Source organism: Corvus cornix, chromosome 1A, assembly GCF_000738735.6.
Source record: "Corvus cornix cornix isolate S_Up_H32 chromosome 1A, ASM73873v5, whole genome shotgun sequence".
In the NCBI taxonomy this organism is placed as follows: Eukaryota; Metazoa; Chordata; class Aves; order Passeriformes; family Corvidae; genus Corvus; species Corvus cornix.
Window position 1 is genome coordinate 35545804 of NC_047057.1, and position 13862 is coordinate 35559665.

The 13862-nt window shown below is 36.5% G+C and overlaps 1 protein-coding gene across 1 annotated transcript in view; it reads right to left on the reverse strand.

Annotated features, from left to right (window-relative positions):
* ZFC3H1 (zinc finger C3H1-type containing) overlaps positions 1 to 13862 on the reverse strand; it is a 41578-nt gene that overhangs the window by 24494 nt on the left and 3222 nt on the right. The window contains 10 exon segments of the mRNA XM_039570394.1: positions 80 to 198; positions 603 to 740; positions 2327 to 2491; positions 3129 to 3332; positions 4273 to 4370; positions 5962 to 6085; positions 7665 to 7891; positions 8074 to 8272; positions 8533 to 8597; positions 11678 to 12097. Coding sequence (XP_039426328.1) covers positions 80 to 198; positions 603 to 740; positions 2327 to 2491; positions 3129 to 3332; positions 4273 to 4370; positions 5962 to 6085; positions 7665 to 7891; positions 8074 to 8272; positions 8533 to 8597; positions 11678 to 12097 — 1759 coding nt within the window.

Below are 13862 nucleotides of genomic sequence, written 5' to 3' on the forward strand. Positions count from 1 at the left end.
ACCTTCAAGTTACAAAAGTAGACTAGTGAAGGGCTACAAATAAAACACATTTTACATTAACAATTAATCTAAGTTGCACCTGGCAATCTCTTCTTTTAGAAGTCTGTATTCTATTTTCTTATCTTCTGGCAGAGCCTCTGGAGTTCTCATTGGATCATTTTCTTTTTCTGATTTTGGAGGGGCTTTGATTTTTGATGCCTGTTACAATGAGACTCAAGTCAGTACCAGACACACTAGTTTAAAATACAGCTATCAAGTAGTATTTATAAGAGGAATTTCAGCACTAACTTAAAGCTGTTCAAGGCTAGTTATATCTTTTAAGCCAGTACTTTTTTGCTTAATAATGCACTGAATTTTAATTGAAAAAAATCAAACCAAAATATATTACAAGTTCTATCTTCAGGATGCCATCTTTAACAAAAAATTTTTATTTGCTTGTGCAATCCAAATTACAAGGTAATTGTCCAGACAGGAGTAATGTACACACTCTTACCTCCTTCTGATGCAATTCAGTATTTCTTGACCAAATTCTAAACTTTAGATTCTATATACAAAGAAAAATGATTACAAAATAAACCTATTAAAATCCAGACAGCATTTACCTCAACATTTCTCCTTGCTTCTTTTATCATAGATTCTAGTCCTCCAAACACACTGCTAGTTGAGTTAGAGGGCTCTCCATCAGACTCACTGTCATCTGAGTCATTTAAGGTAACCACAACAGACTTGTGTTTCGGAAGCTGCAGCAAGAATGTAAGAAGTTTTGTAGTTAGAAGAAAAAGTTAGAGATATAGGTGTAACAGAAGACATACTTACAAGATGAGAAAAAGGTTAACTCCTTTTGTTATCACACACACCAATTCCACATTGTAAGAAAAAAATAAGCACTTGAACATCTCCACAAGACAGTAACACTGTACATAGTCTTGACATTGTAACATGAAAGGTACTCCAACATCTTCAACCTACCCCCAAAAGTATCTGCAGCACATTTATGGCTCCATGGTCATAGCACAAATCTCAAACATCTAACTCCTATAGGTGATTAATTATTTTAATTGCAATTGAAATGATCATCCGTCACTTAGAAGGCATTTTTTCAAGTAACTCAGGAGTAACAACCAATCAAATCTGCATTAGAAATGGTGTGGCAGACATACCAAAACTCCCTCATCTTTCTGCTACACAGTTGCAATGTCTCTTGTCCCACAGCTGTACTTAAGCTGATCTCACAGCAAGCTGCTCAGGCAGTTTAATTGGCAGAACACCAATAGAATGTAACAAATAGATGAAATCATGATTAATCACCTTTTGCCAACATAAATTTTAAAAGCTCACTGAAGATGAGGTGACTGCCATTCCAGCACAAAGAAAAATGCAGAAACAAACAGACAATCTAGATTAACCTCAAATGCTCTAGGAGTTACAGCTTGGAAAAAAAGCAACTTATTTCACATTTCCAGGACTGCTCCTCTGATCTCTCACGGTAGATCTGGACAACTGTAATTATACATTACATCCTTTATCTCAGGATAGAACCTTGATCAAAGCTCTTAAGTGTCTTTTAAAGCATTAACCCCATCAAAAAACCACCATTTTTAAAAATGAAAAAGATTCAAATTTCCACAATCAGTTCTTTTTGATACTCCTTCTGGGCAATTCTCAAGATATGGGCTGTATTTACTACTTCTGAATGTACTCCAGCTGCATCATTTTTCACCACAACAGGACAGGCGGGTGAAATTCTAGTTTATGCTCATGCAAGGCACTGGTCCCTTCCTCACAAATACTCTCTTCCAGCCACACTCACAGACATGCTAACTCTGACATACATATACTATCCACTGAAAAAATTCAACTCCCCCTAGAAGGAAAAGTACTTTTCCCCCCACAGAAGTTAGTTTTCTAACCAATCTAGCATGTTAAAGTAAGTTCAGCCACGGGACTGGTGCTTCAGACCCCACTGTAAAGGAAGGGAGACACCAACTGACCAGGTGCAGGAGGAAGAGCAAGACTACCTCTGCTTCAGCAACAGTGTCTGTGCTAGTCTGGATGAGAAAATAACTGAACTGTATTTACAATCTCTTAGTTCACTGCATGCTGGCATATTTTGATGCTCTCTTCAGCTATAAATTCTTGCTTCAGTGTCAAATTCTTTCTAGAAGAGAATATGGATTATCAAAGTGACTAATAATTCAGATGCTTAACTGAAGCTTCACTCTTCCGTGCTGTATCACTAGAAAACCTAAGTCTAAGTCTGCTCTTCACTTCTGAGCTCAGTTTCAACTAACAGTCTTATTAGTAGGAAGCACCAGTATTTCCTTACTGTGATCACTGCTCGTGGAAGCCTCGGTACTCTAACAAACTTTGTATTTTGCACCCGTGGCTGAGACACAGTATTAATACTGACAGCAGACAGATTGCTTCTTGGCACAGGTTGCAAGTTGTCTGGAACAGGAGGGGAAGGTGGACCACTGTTACTTGACGTTTCCTAAAAAATAAAAATATAGTCTTAGAAATACACACCATCCATAGCTATTTTAAAAAGTATCAGTATAAATGAGACTGTTTCATACATGCTTTGGAACTTGAAAATGTGATTTAGGCAGACTATCCAAATGTATTAGACAAATGTTGCAATTCTGCAGTAATATCAAAACAGCACACAAGAACAGGCCAGTTATTCACAGATCAACTGCAAGAGACCTTTAAATAAGGGCAAAATCAACATATACTTTCAAAACTACAAGCTTAGCTTCTCACTCCAAAAGAAACCCTCAAAACAACAAAAAACCAAAACAGTTAACCTCTCCCAACTCCTTTTCCTGGAAGGCTGAAACAAATTTACTTGTTTTACTTTCTAACTGAAAGTTGAAAAGTAGTAAACATTTTCTAGCAGAAAACCCTCACTCCCTTGAACTTACTCCATTATCAGTACCTTGAACTTTCTTAATTGCTTCAGAAATAACAGGCAAGGTGCAATTTGCAACTCCAGAGTGGCTCTTGATTTTTTTTAAGTCTCCAGAAATGCAGCATAAAACCCCTGTAAGCCTGACGTTAGCAAGTCACATTGAAATCTCGATCAAGATTGCCATCTAGAGGCTTACATTCAAAAAACAATAGAGTACCTCAGCTCTGAAAGCACGTTTGTTCGCTAGAGACTTGAGTAATTCTTCTCGTAAGAGCATCTCCTCCTCCTCTTCCTCATCAGCAAATGGAGGTTTTGGTGGCTGTTCAGGTTCTTCAGGGGGAAGAGGGGGAAGAGGTGGAGGTGGCTCAAGAGAAACACAGGGAATACCCTCCATGTAAAGATGGCTCAAAGATGGTACAGGCTAAGAACAAAAAAGTAAAACAAGGGTTTGAAATGTGAAAATAACTACTACTTTAGCAGAGGTTTAGACCTAAATTATTCCATGGTTTAAAAGTAACGTAAACTGTGTCAGTTTAACATTCAAACTGCATTTACATGACTGTCAAAGGCTGTCACTGAACTGTTAGTAATGTCTCACAGTGGTTAACAGTAGCAATAAAGTTAGATTTGGATAGTGGAAGCTGTGGAGACATACAAACTAAACGTAAATGAGAACTGGAACCAGAGATAGTCTAGCCAGGGAAACATAGTTGACCAGCAGTCCTTAAACAGTTTTATGAAACTGTCTTAGCTAACAAAATTACAATTTCCCTTAGTCAAAAATTCAGAAGCTGTATGTGAGAGAGAATGGTACATTTCTATCGCTTTTCTAAGAAGAGTAACAATCATTCAGTGAAAAAAATTGGTAGTGAAAAAACCCCCACACTAATTCAATTTCCATGTGGACTCTTAGGTGAGAAGACAGAAAACACAGCCAAAAAGCACAAAGTTTGAATGAGTGATGAGCTGTATTTCTTGGCTTTTCCCCCCTCTAGGTAACAAGTCAGAGAATAAGCTTGTCTACCTACATACATGGCCTAGAGATAAGAGGCAAAGTTGCCTTATGCTAACAGTCAAATTCGTTTTTCTTTATGTGCTTCAGACAAGTTTTGCTTTCTGTATGAAAAAACGCAGCTCTAACAATGAAGAGAATTTCAATTCAATAGGGAAAACCTCCATTAACCAACAACTGCATCAGCCAAAAATAGGTGAAATAAAATTTTAAAAAAGCAACCACAAGTCTAACAGATAGTTCAAGGGAATCATTAAACAGAGAATTGTATCAAAACCAGAATCTAAATTTAATCCTAGCTTTAGCATTAGAAATCAGATACCAAATGAGAATTATCAGGGTTACTTACTGGAATTGGAGGAGGTAGTGGCAAGGAAATTGGTGGTACTGGAGGTGGAAAATATCCTATTGGACATTCAAAGAAAGGAGGCTGCACTGGGGAAGAAGCTGTAATTAAAATACTGAATGTAAGAAATCTGACAGGTATTTACTAAACAACAACTCACACTTTATGCTTCAACTGATTAAATGAAGCAGGAGGAGACAAATGTTTTTACTATGCACTAATTTCAAACTTAACACCAGACACAGCACAGCGCATTTTTTTTTACACGTATGTATATTTTAAAAAAGTAGTTATGTTTTCTTTTCCTGTTTTACATACAAAATATAAGTGCAGCCAACCAGTACTGCTGAGGTAACGCAGCCCTCATACTGGATTTATATTGCAAGAATTTACCTTCTAAAACAAGGTATCTCAGTTGCCTGACTACTGTCTACCAAAATGACAATACAACACAAACTAGGACAGAAGCAGACCCAAAGCACAGCTGATAAATTCTGAAACATTAAATGAGAGATTGAAATGCTTTATCAAGAGAGATTTGTAGCTTACACATACAAAATACCAGGTGCATATTTTAGCAATGTAAGGTATAAGGAAGGCTGACCAGAAAGGAGAAAAAATAAGAAAAAAAAAAAAAAGAGTGGAAGATGAAAAGCAAGAGAAAAGAAGTAGCCAATCAAGTAGTATGCTTAATGAAATTTTCTCAACTCTCCACGTGTTGAGATGGAACACAGAAACCCGACTACCTTAAATGTACCTCAAACTCAAGAGTCAATTAATCATTTAGGCTGGAAGAGACTTCTGGAAGATAAATGACCCAACACAAGTGCCCAAAGCAGGGCTGCCCCCAAAGTCAGGTTATTAAGTTCCAGGTATACCTGACGATGGAGATTCCACAATATTTAAACCTGCTCTAGTGCTTGACCATCTTCTATCTATGCAGAATTTGTTTTGTTACAGTTTAAGTGTTGCTACTTGTCCTTCTGTTGCCTACTTGACTGAAGAGTTTGGTCCTGTCTTTTCTGTAACTGTCCACTAAGTAGCTGAAGACAAGAGCAAAAAGCCTTCCTTAGCATTCTCAACACAAATGCAGCTTTCTCAGTCTCATGCTGTAAGCCAAGTGCTTCAGTCTCCCAATGAACTTTATTGAAAACCAGGCCTGAAACAGTCTCCCTTAGTCAAAAAGGTCTTTTGCTAGGCTCGTTTTAGAATGTCACTCTTTTGTACCATGAAACCAGAAAACTGGCAATCTTGACAGTGTTTAACAGCCCCCTCCAATCACTGACCCCCGACAGTCACAGTGCTACAACCCAGGCTACGGTTTGCCTGTCACCGAAAGCCACACTGCTGACCCATGTGCCACTCAACGTCCACTGAGACACCCAGGCCCTTTTTTCTGCAAAGCTGCTGCCTGTCCAGTCAACACCCTGGGGCCCTCACTTTCTGCACAGCTGATTGAGAATATACAAGCATAAAACCTACAGTACTGCAACGAGAAAAGAATACCCTGAAGACCTTAAAAATACCACTACAGCAGAGACAGAGAGTCAGGGTTAAAACAATTGGCTCATCTTAAAATTTTAGTTCTATAATTCAGACAGCTCAAAAACTCTTTCTAGAACAGTGGCTTATTTCCAACATCTTACCTATTTTTACCAATCACCATAACAGAAAATTGTAACTAAGTCTTACCTGGTGAGTTAGTTTCACTGTCTGTATCCATAGCAACTTCATCATAATTATCATACTGATATATGCCTCCTGCACTCTCCGTAGACTGCTTATCCAAAGACCATCTCAGGTCTGTATCTGAAGACTAAACACACAAAAAAAGTATTTTATTTAGCTGGTCTTACATCACTATTTCAGAGTAAACCGCTAAGAAATAAATTTTGCAAAAAGGCCTTTACAATTTTTTCCTCTAATTGCTTTATAAATACAATTTACTTATCTTGTACAAGAAGATGAAACTGAATATTACCTTTTAATCAAATCCACTGCAAGTAGCGACTAGACAAATTGACAGGCAGTTTTAAAACTGTATCTCTTCCAGGATGATGGGGTGGGGGGTGTTATGATAAAAAGAAAGAATTTTTAAATACCTAGTAGGTCGTTATATATCTGTTAAATTGGCATGGTTATATATTTCTGAAAGACTGCAAGAGAATTAAACGCTATATTATTTCTGGTAATCTGCCATGTTAACTACCAAGAATGCTTGAACTACCCTTGCTAGAAACAACTCTCAGGTGAAGAATCTTTTTATTGTCCCAGAAGGAGGCATATACCACACTGAGACAAATCCAGAGACTGTCAACTCATAAATCAGGTTGTTTAAAGAACTCCTAACACTGTACAGATGCCAATCAATGTTCCAGACTGAAAACATGCAGAACACCTAACTATGACCTCTTAGATTCCTTAACTTGTATCTTTCAGAGGCCTACAGAAGACATTTTGGTAGCTTTTAGAATATCTAGTTTACAGTCAAACATTTTTAGTCTCAATTTTCCACTCAGTATTACTGTAAATATGATTCTTCTACAACACAAGCTCAAACAGGGAGCCCCAATTCCCTTAGATGCTGTTTCTTCTTACAGCATTAAGCACCAAGCACTTGAAGCATACAGCTGCAGCAGCTGTATTGCTTCCAGGCTGCAACAATTAATGCTGAAGAAACAGTCCTTTTTTTTCTGTAATGTACCAATGTTTTAGAGACAGAACATTGGTTACTCAAGTGCCTTTTGCTAATCTCAATATGAGAGAACAAGTACAGCCTACAAGTGTAGCATGATGACCACTGCAGTGACTCTAGTACTTAATCAATTTGACACTATGTGAGGTTGAACTAATTATCTTTTGTCTGGGCATATCTTATGCCTCAACAAAATATATTAAATACTACAATTGAAAAATACTACAAAGCAACCAAGCCCTCCAATGACATTTCAAAAGAAGCAAGCCACTGAAGTTGTATACACAGAAAAAGTTTGAAAATGTGGGGAAGAAAACCCAGAAATCTAAGGGAAGAAAGCCAAAGAAGTTTCACTGATTGGTTAGTGTTAAATTACAGGTTGCTCTTTGATCACAATGTTCAAAATGTCTTTAGGAGAAAAATGCTTTACCAGTAACTTACAAATGTACAACTCATACAAAACTGTTTTTCCAAATCCAAAGGGAACGCTTGTCTAGCATGGGATTAAAACATGGTAAACACTGAAGTATTCTGACCTTTTCTTTCATTGCTCTGTTTTGATTATTCTAGGGGTAGAGAAAGCAGGGAGAAGAACAGGGGGATGCAGACAGGATGGTGACACAAAACCAGGTGGGGCAAGATAGAAATCATTCATGAATCCTAAATGTAACACCAGAACACCATGTAAGAAATTTGTTACCCTGCTTCTTGATCTCCTCTTTCCTCCAACTAGCTTCATGAATCGATTGTACTGCTCTTCTTGATTTGAGAGGTCCCTAATTTTTCTTATTTCTTCTTCTCTCTTTCTTCTCTCCTCCTCTTCTTCTTGTTTCCTCTGGTCTTCCTCTTTCTGCCGCCTGTCTAGCTCCTTTTGCTGCTGCATCTTCTTTGATGTCTTTGTCTGTTGCTTCCTCAAAGTTTGCTTGCCTTTAAATAAAAAGGTATGTGATTAACTCCATTTTACCTAATTGGCTCCACCTATTCCTAGATTCTTCAAGAGCTTTGAGTAAATGTAAGAGTTTAGAATGACTAAAGGCTCATTGCTCACGTAACTTTTTTTTTTTGAGGCACAACACTGACAGCCATTTCAGTAACATTAAACTTATTACCTGTAGTGCTAGGTTTTTTTGTTGAATGTGCTTTTGTACTGGCTTTGACTTTCTGTGTTACACTTTTCGTTTTTGTTAATTTTTCCTTGCTTTCCTTCATCACCTGTTGTTCTTTTTGCTGCCATTTTTTACTAGCAGACTGAAGTGCAAGAAGCCTAAGTTGCAATTCAGACATCTCCTCCTCATCATCAAGCAGCTTCTTGAGAAGAAAACAGAAGAAAGGACAAGACAAGAAGTCAAGAAACATAATTTAACAACTTTTTCTTCACAAGGTCCTTTGAAATCTTTCCCAAATATTTTTACTAAAAGAAAGCTCAAAAATCCTACTTTACTGGTAAGTATCATTTGTTAAAAATTGACAGTTCCTATTACTGGACTGTTTCTGGACTGCCATTTGGAAAAAGCCATCAGAAATTCATAATGCAATCATGCCTCACCTATGGAGGAATACTTTCTTACCTTTTCAGATGCAACATCGGAACTGCTAAGCTTTCGCACTGATGTTTGTTCTTTGTCTTCTGTACCTTCCAAGAGAAAACATACCGTATTTTTGAACAAGCTGTTTCTCTTGAGACAGAGCTACATTAAAACGATACATGAAATTTAATCTATACAAACATATTCTATCATTATCACTGACACACAGTATAAAACAATAGCAGTGGTACATGTAAGACTACATGAACAAACATTTGTAGAAAGTTGGTATGTCTGATAAAATCCACATCCTCACAACTCCATAAGCCTAAGGCAAGATTTGTCATTTCTTAGTAACTCCTGTCTTAAGGTTCGCATGTACTTCCTCAAGAAGCAGAGAAAAAGAGATTTGCAGACAAGGGGAAAAGAAGACTTCTTGTCATGTGTTTTATACTACCATCTCATAGCAGCTGCTGTCCTGGGCATCTCGTATTTCACTGGCAGCTATTTTGAGTAACTGGTCATTCTTTTGCAGAATATAAAGGCCCAAAGCAGCAGTAAGAACACATTTGCTCCATTTCACACCAAAGGAAAACAGAAAGAAGTTATAATATGGAAATGCATAGTACAGTACTCCTTTCCCACTAAACATTTAGATGTTAAAATATTAATTTCTTAGACTTCCCAAAATACAGCCAATTCTCATAGTGTATATAGGTATATACACACATATTAACATATTATATTTTACACATCGTATATAATGCTGTATATATTGCAGTATTACCTACTTTATTATAGCACAATTATATTATAGTAATATAATTGGCAGCAAAAAAAGTAATTATGGACTTTTTATATAACCACACATATATGTTTATATGCATCAGGCAAGGAGGAAACATTTAGAGAAACTTGGAGTTCTTTTCCTATATCAGTCTTTCTTCAAAGAGAGATTCCTTCCCACAATTCAAATTGGTGGAAAATAAATTCGGATTCTGTACAGCTTTTAATTCTTCCTAGCATTTTATGAAAGCTTCATTCAGAAAGCCATGGCTTAAAGTACACCAAGATCTTATACATAAACGAATATGAAACTTAAAAAATGCTGAACCTCCTTGCACATGCATTTGTTAAAAATGCACATACAAAAGAAAGAGTAATATCTAATACCCATGTGAACTATAGAAAAAAATTCAAAAAAGTTATTATACTAAGTAAAGTTCCTAACCATCCAGTTCACAGGATGGAAGTAGGAAGACAGATAGTAGTTTTATTTGATGCAGGCATATGAAGGGACATTCTGTACACACCAGAAGGGGACAACATGGACACAAAAAGCTAATGCACAACATGGGAAGGAAAGTATGGAATACTGTCAAAGCCTGTCAGAGCAGCTGAACCACAGAGAATTCATTTGAGAGAGACTCAAACTTCCCTGAGTTTTAAGACAAGTTCCTCAACTTTTACAGGTCCGTAGAAACATCCAGTACACCATTTAAAAATAAATAAAATGGGAAAATCAAATTTTGCTGATTTCCCAATACATGCAGCATGTATAGTGGCAGTAAGGAGATTAATGTAGTATACATTCACTTAATACACATGAATCTGCAATGACTCCAATCAGCTGAATTCTTCTTTGGAAGCCTGCCTTATATTGTCATAAACATTCAGTCATACATAATCTGTCTGCTTTCACATCATTCATGTATCATAGATTTGAGTATCATGTAAAAATTAAATGCTCTTAATATGCATATTACAGCATCTATTTTTCACTACCATAAGAACTGTATTCTCAACTCCAGTGCTTTTAAGTTTGGAAGTTGGATTTTTGAGACTGTTTTGCTTTTTAAATAGCTGCTTTACTCCTGTCCTGCTACGTTCTCTTCCCACAGGCTATTAGTTTTTCTTTTATCACGAAAATTTATTTGTTTTCTTCATCTCTGTCAGTAAGAACTGTATGACTTCTTAAAGAACACAAAAAAAGTTTATTATTAATGGGAAACACAGGATGGGGAGAAATTAGCTAGAATAAGGTGGTTTGACTACTAATTATCAGTTTTCTCTTTTGTTTTCTTTACAAGATCTGTCTCCTAAATTCTCATTCTGAAGTTACACATAAATCATTCTGACTTTCAGTGCTCTAGTGCAACCTTTCTTCGTATTCCTGCCAATTACTCACCTGCAGTCTTATTCAATCCATTAACTACTTTGTCTCTTCCCACTCAAATTGATAGTTTATACACACTGGCAAATTAGGTAACATTAGATGACAAGCGATAGCCTCAAGCACCACCCTCAACCACAGCAATCACTTACTAAACTAAATGAAGCCTCAGAGTAGGAAGCTTAAGTCAGCTGCCTTATTTTGCAGCAGACTTAGTAGTAAGCTCAAGTGCTTTTACCACAAGTCAGCTGGAATATATATGATCACTTGTTTTTCAGTAACTGGCTAATGCATCTCAGCAATTACCCTCTTCAGTCAGCAGTCCAGAACAATCTTTGACAAAACACTTATTCTACTCTTTGGCTGCATTTCTTCTATAAATCCTTTGTATTTCTGGCCTATGATTTCTTGACTATTTGTGAATATCAACAACGATGAAAACAATTCTCGTGAAAACATCTTATGGTGTTAATAATGCCAAGGTCGTGGGTTTGATCCCTGTAGGGGACATTAACTTAAGAGCTGGACTTGATGATCTTTGTGGGTGCCTTCCAACTCAGAATATTCCATGATCCTAGTCCTCCACTTCAGAAAACACACAAAGATGAAATGCAGAAAAAGGGATCTCTAAATGTTCTCTTTTCAGCTAAAAAATAACCACATATTGCTTCTGCAGAAAAGAACAAGGCAAATAAAGAAGTAAAACTTTCAGGGAAAAAAAATCGGTGATTTCTGCTGTGAACAGCACTTTAAACCTTCAAGTCTTGTCCTCATGCTTTCTGCCAATCGGTCTAAAAGAACCACATTATTTAAAATCCAAAGCAAAAACATGCTTCCAAACATGTTTATGTAATTCAAGGAATTACAAAATACAAGAGTTAAGTATGTTGAATCTTTAACTTGTAACTTTTAACATTTTAATGGAAGTTTTCTCTGACACCTAATAAATACAATAGATAATAGCAAGTAAATAGAACTTCACAAGCTAAAATAACTTTATAAGTATTTCTTTACCTTGGCCAGATTCTGTTAGTTCAGATTTTTGCGAGGACTGCTTCATTCCTTCTTTGCCTTTTTTCAATCTGCTCCTCTCAGCTGGAGTAGGCAGTTTTTGTCTGAGAGGTTTCAGTTCAAATGCTTGAAAGCCCATAACCGGATTTTTCTCCTCAGGAGGTACTTCTTTTATAGCGTCCGTTTTAATACTGTCATTTTCTACAGTTATTTGGTCCTCAGTGTCCACTGCTTTTTCATCATCTTGTTTCTCATTTTCTTCCCTGTTGCTCAAAGCTAGTCTTTCATCTTTATTAATGTGTTCGAGTTCTAATTGTATCTGTTTATATTTCAAGAGCAGATCCTCAAAACTTTCTTCCACAGAGCTTTCATTTTTAGAAGAGTAGTTCTGCTTTCTAGATGGGGACCTTCCAAAAGTTTTGGCTGAATTACTGGTCAAGAAACTTAAGACGAGAATTTGCATAATCTTAAAATAGTGGCAATATTACCACGGAAGACTAAATTAAGACAAACATTAACTTATAGGTCATTTTTGTATATTTTATCTTAAGGTTAGCTTGAAAAATAGCCTTAATAAATACGAGTACCATGCAAAAGCTGTAGCCATTATTACATATTGACAAACATTTTCTCAAACCAACAATTTCAAATATCCTACTTATGACAAGAAGGTCATGAATTGCTGAGAAGTCTCATCTCTTACTCACACCATCCTCCTGGAAACAATAGCTATAATGCCGAGATGGTTCTCTATCATAGAAAGTCAGACTTCCAGAGTCCATAACTCCAGTATTGACTCCCCATCTAACATTCTGAAAAAGACAGGTTAAATTCCTTCTCAGTCATTTTATCCTTTCATAAAATGCGACGTCTAGCCAATACTAAGTCTGGCCATAGCACCATTACACACTGCCATACATGCAGTACAGCAAATGAGGTAAGGCACAGAAGAATCAATGAGCAACTGAAGGGAATAAAAAAAAGGGACTAAGACTTGTGATCAAAACATTCAGAAATGCTGAAGATGACTGGGAATTACTCAGAAAAGGTTGCCTATGAATGTCCAAGGCAAACAGTGGAAATATTCCATGCGGCACCTCTACCCACAACAAAAGTTGTCACTATTAGAGGTTCAACTCCTCTTACCTTAACCTGACACTTGAAAACTATCCTGTAAAATAATCATGCTCAAGGGGAAATCTTTTAAGATACCAAGTCAGGTTTTACTCATTTGACTCACAGTATCAACCCCACTGTGATAATAGCTGACTCACACCCAGTTACGTGAAATACTTCTTCAACAACTGCATGTCTTAAAACAATAAACAGAGTAAAACTATAAGCTAAAATAGGTATCCTCTGAAGACAGACATACTGAATCCAGAAGAAAACATTTTTGTCTTCTGCTCATAACAAGCATCAACTACTTGGATGCTTTGCTATGTTAAGTTCTAACGTAAGTATGAAGAATATTGATATGTATACTACAAAAGCTACTTCCGTAATACCAGGAAACGTTTTGCTATACAGTGTTTTCTGAAGTGTCAGCACAAAAAGCAGAAACTAGCAAAGATAAAGTACATAGAATCCAAAAAGCAATCAAACAATCTATAAATATGCTGAAAATACTAAAAACTATGTGCAATATAACACCAAATCATGCAATAAGCATATTTGTGAAATTCCGTTCCAACACATTTTCACTTTCAAAGAGCCAGCTACTTTTGTAATTTTGTAAATCACAGGAAATTCTGAAGTTAATTGACGTACCATAATTTATAAACGTAAGCCTCACTGCTATTTGCTATTGAAATGCTTCAACAGCTTCTAAAGTCATCTGGAAATGGCTAACAAGACAGTTTTGAGATGTTTTTCGTGCTCACAATAATACAATTGCTAGGAGCTCCCACAATGGTGTTAACCAGAAATTCTGTGGTTCACATATGTAGAAATATTTTTATGTGGTTCTACATATAGAATGCAAGACTCCATTAAGTGCTTTGAAAGGCAGACAGGCATATATATATTAAAACAACAATGGTGCTTCAACCAACTTCATCTGAGAACCAAAATGAAGAAATGGGGCATTAGAAATGAAGAAAAATGTACACTGTGAAAAATTCAGAATTCAATGGAAACAGAAACTCCCATTTAGGTTCTATACTTCAGACTCAAATTCCACACTTCT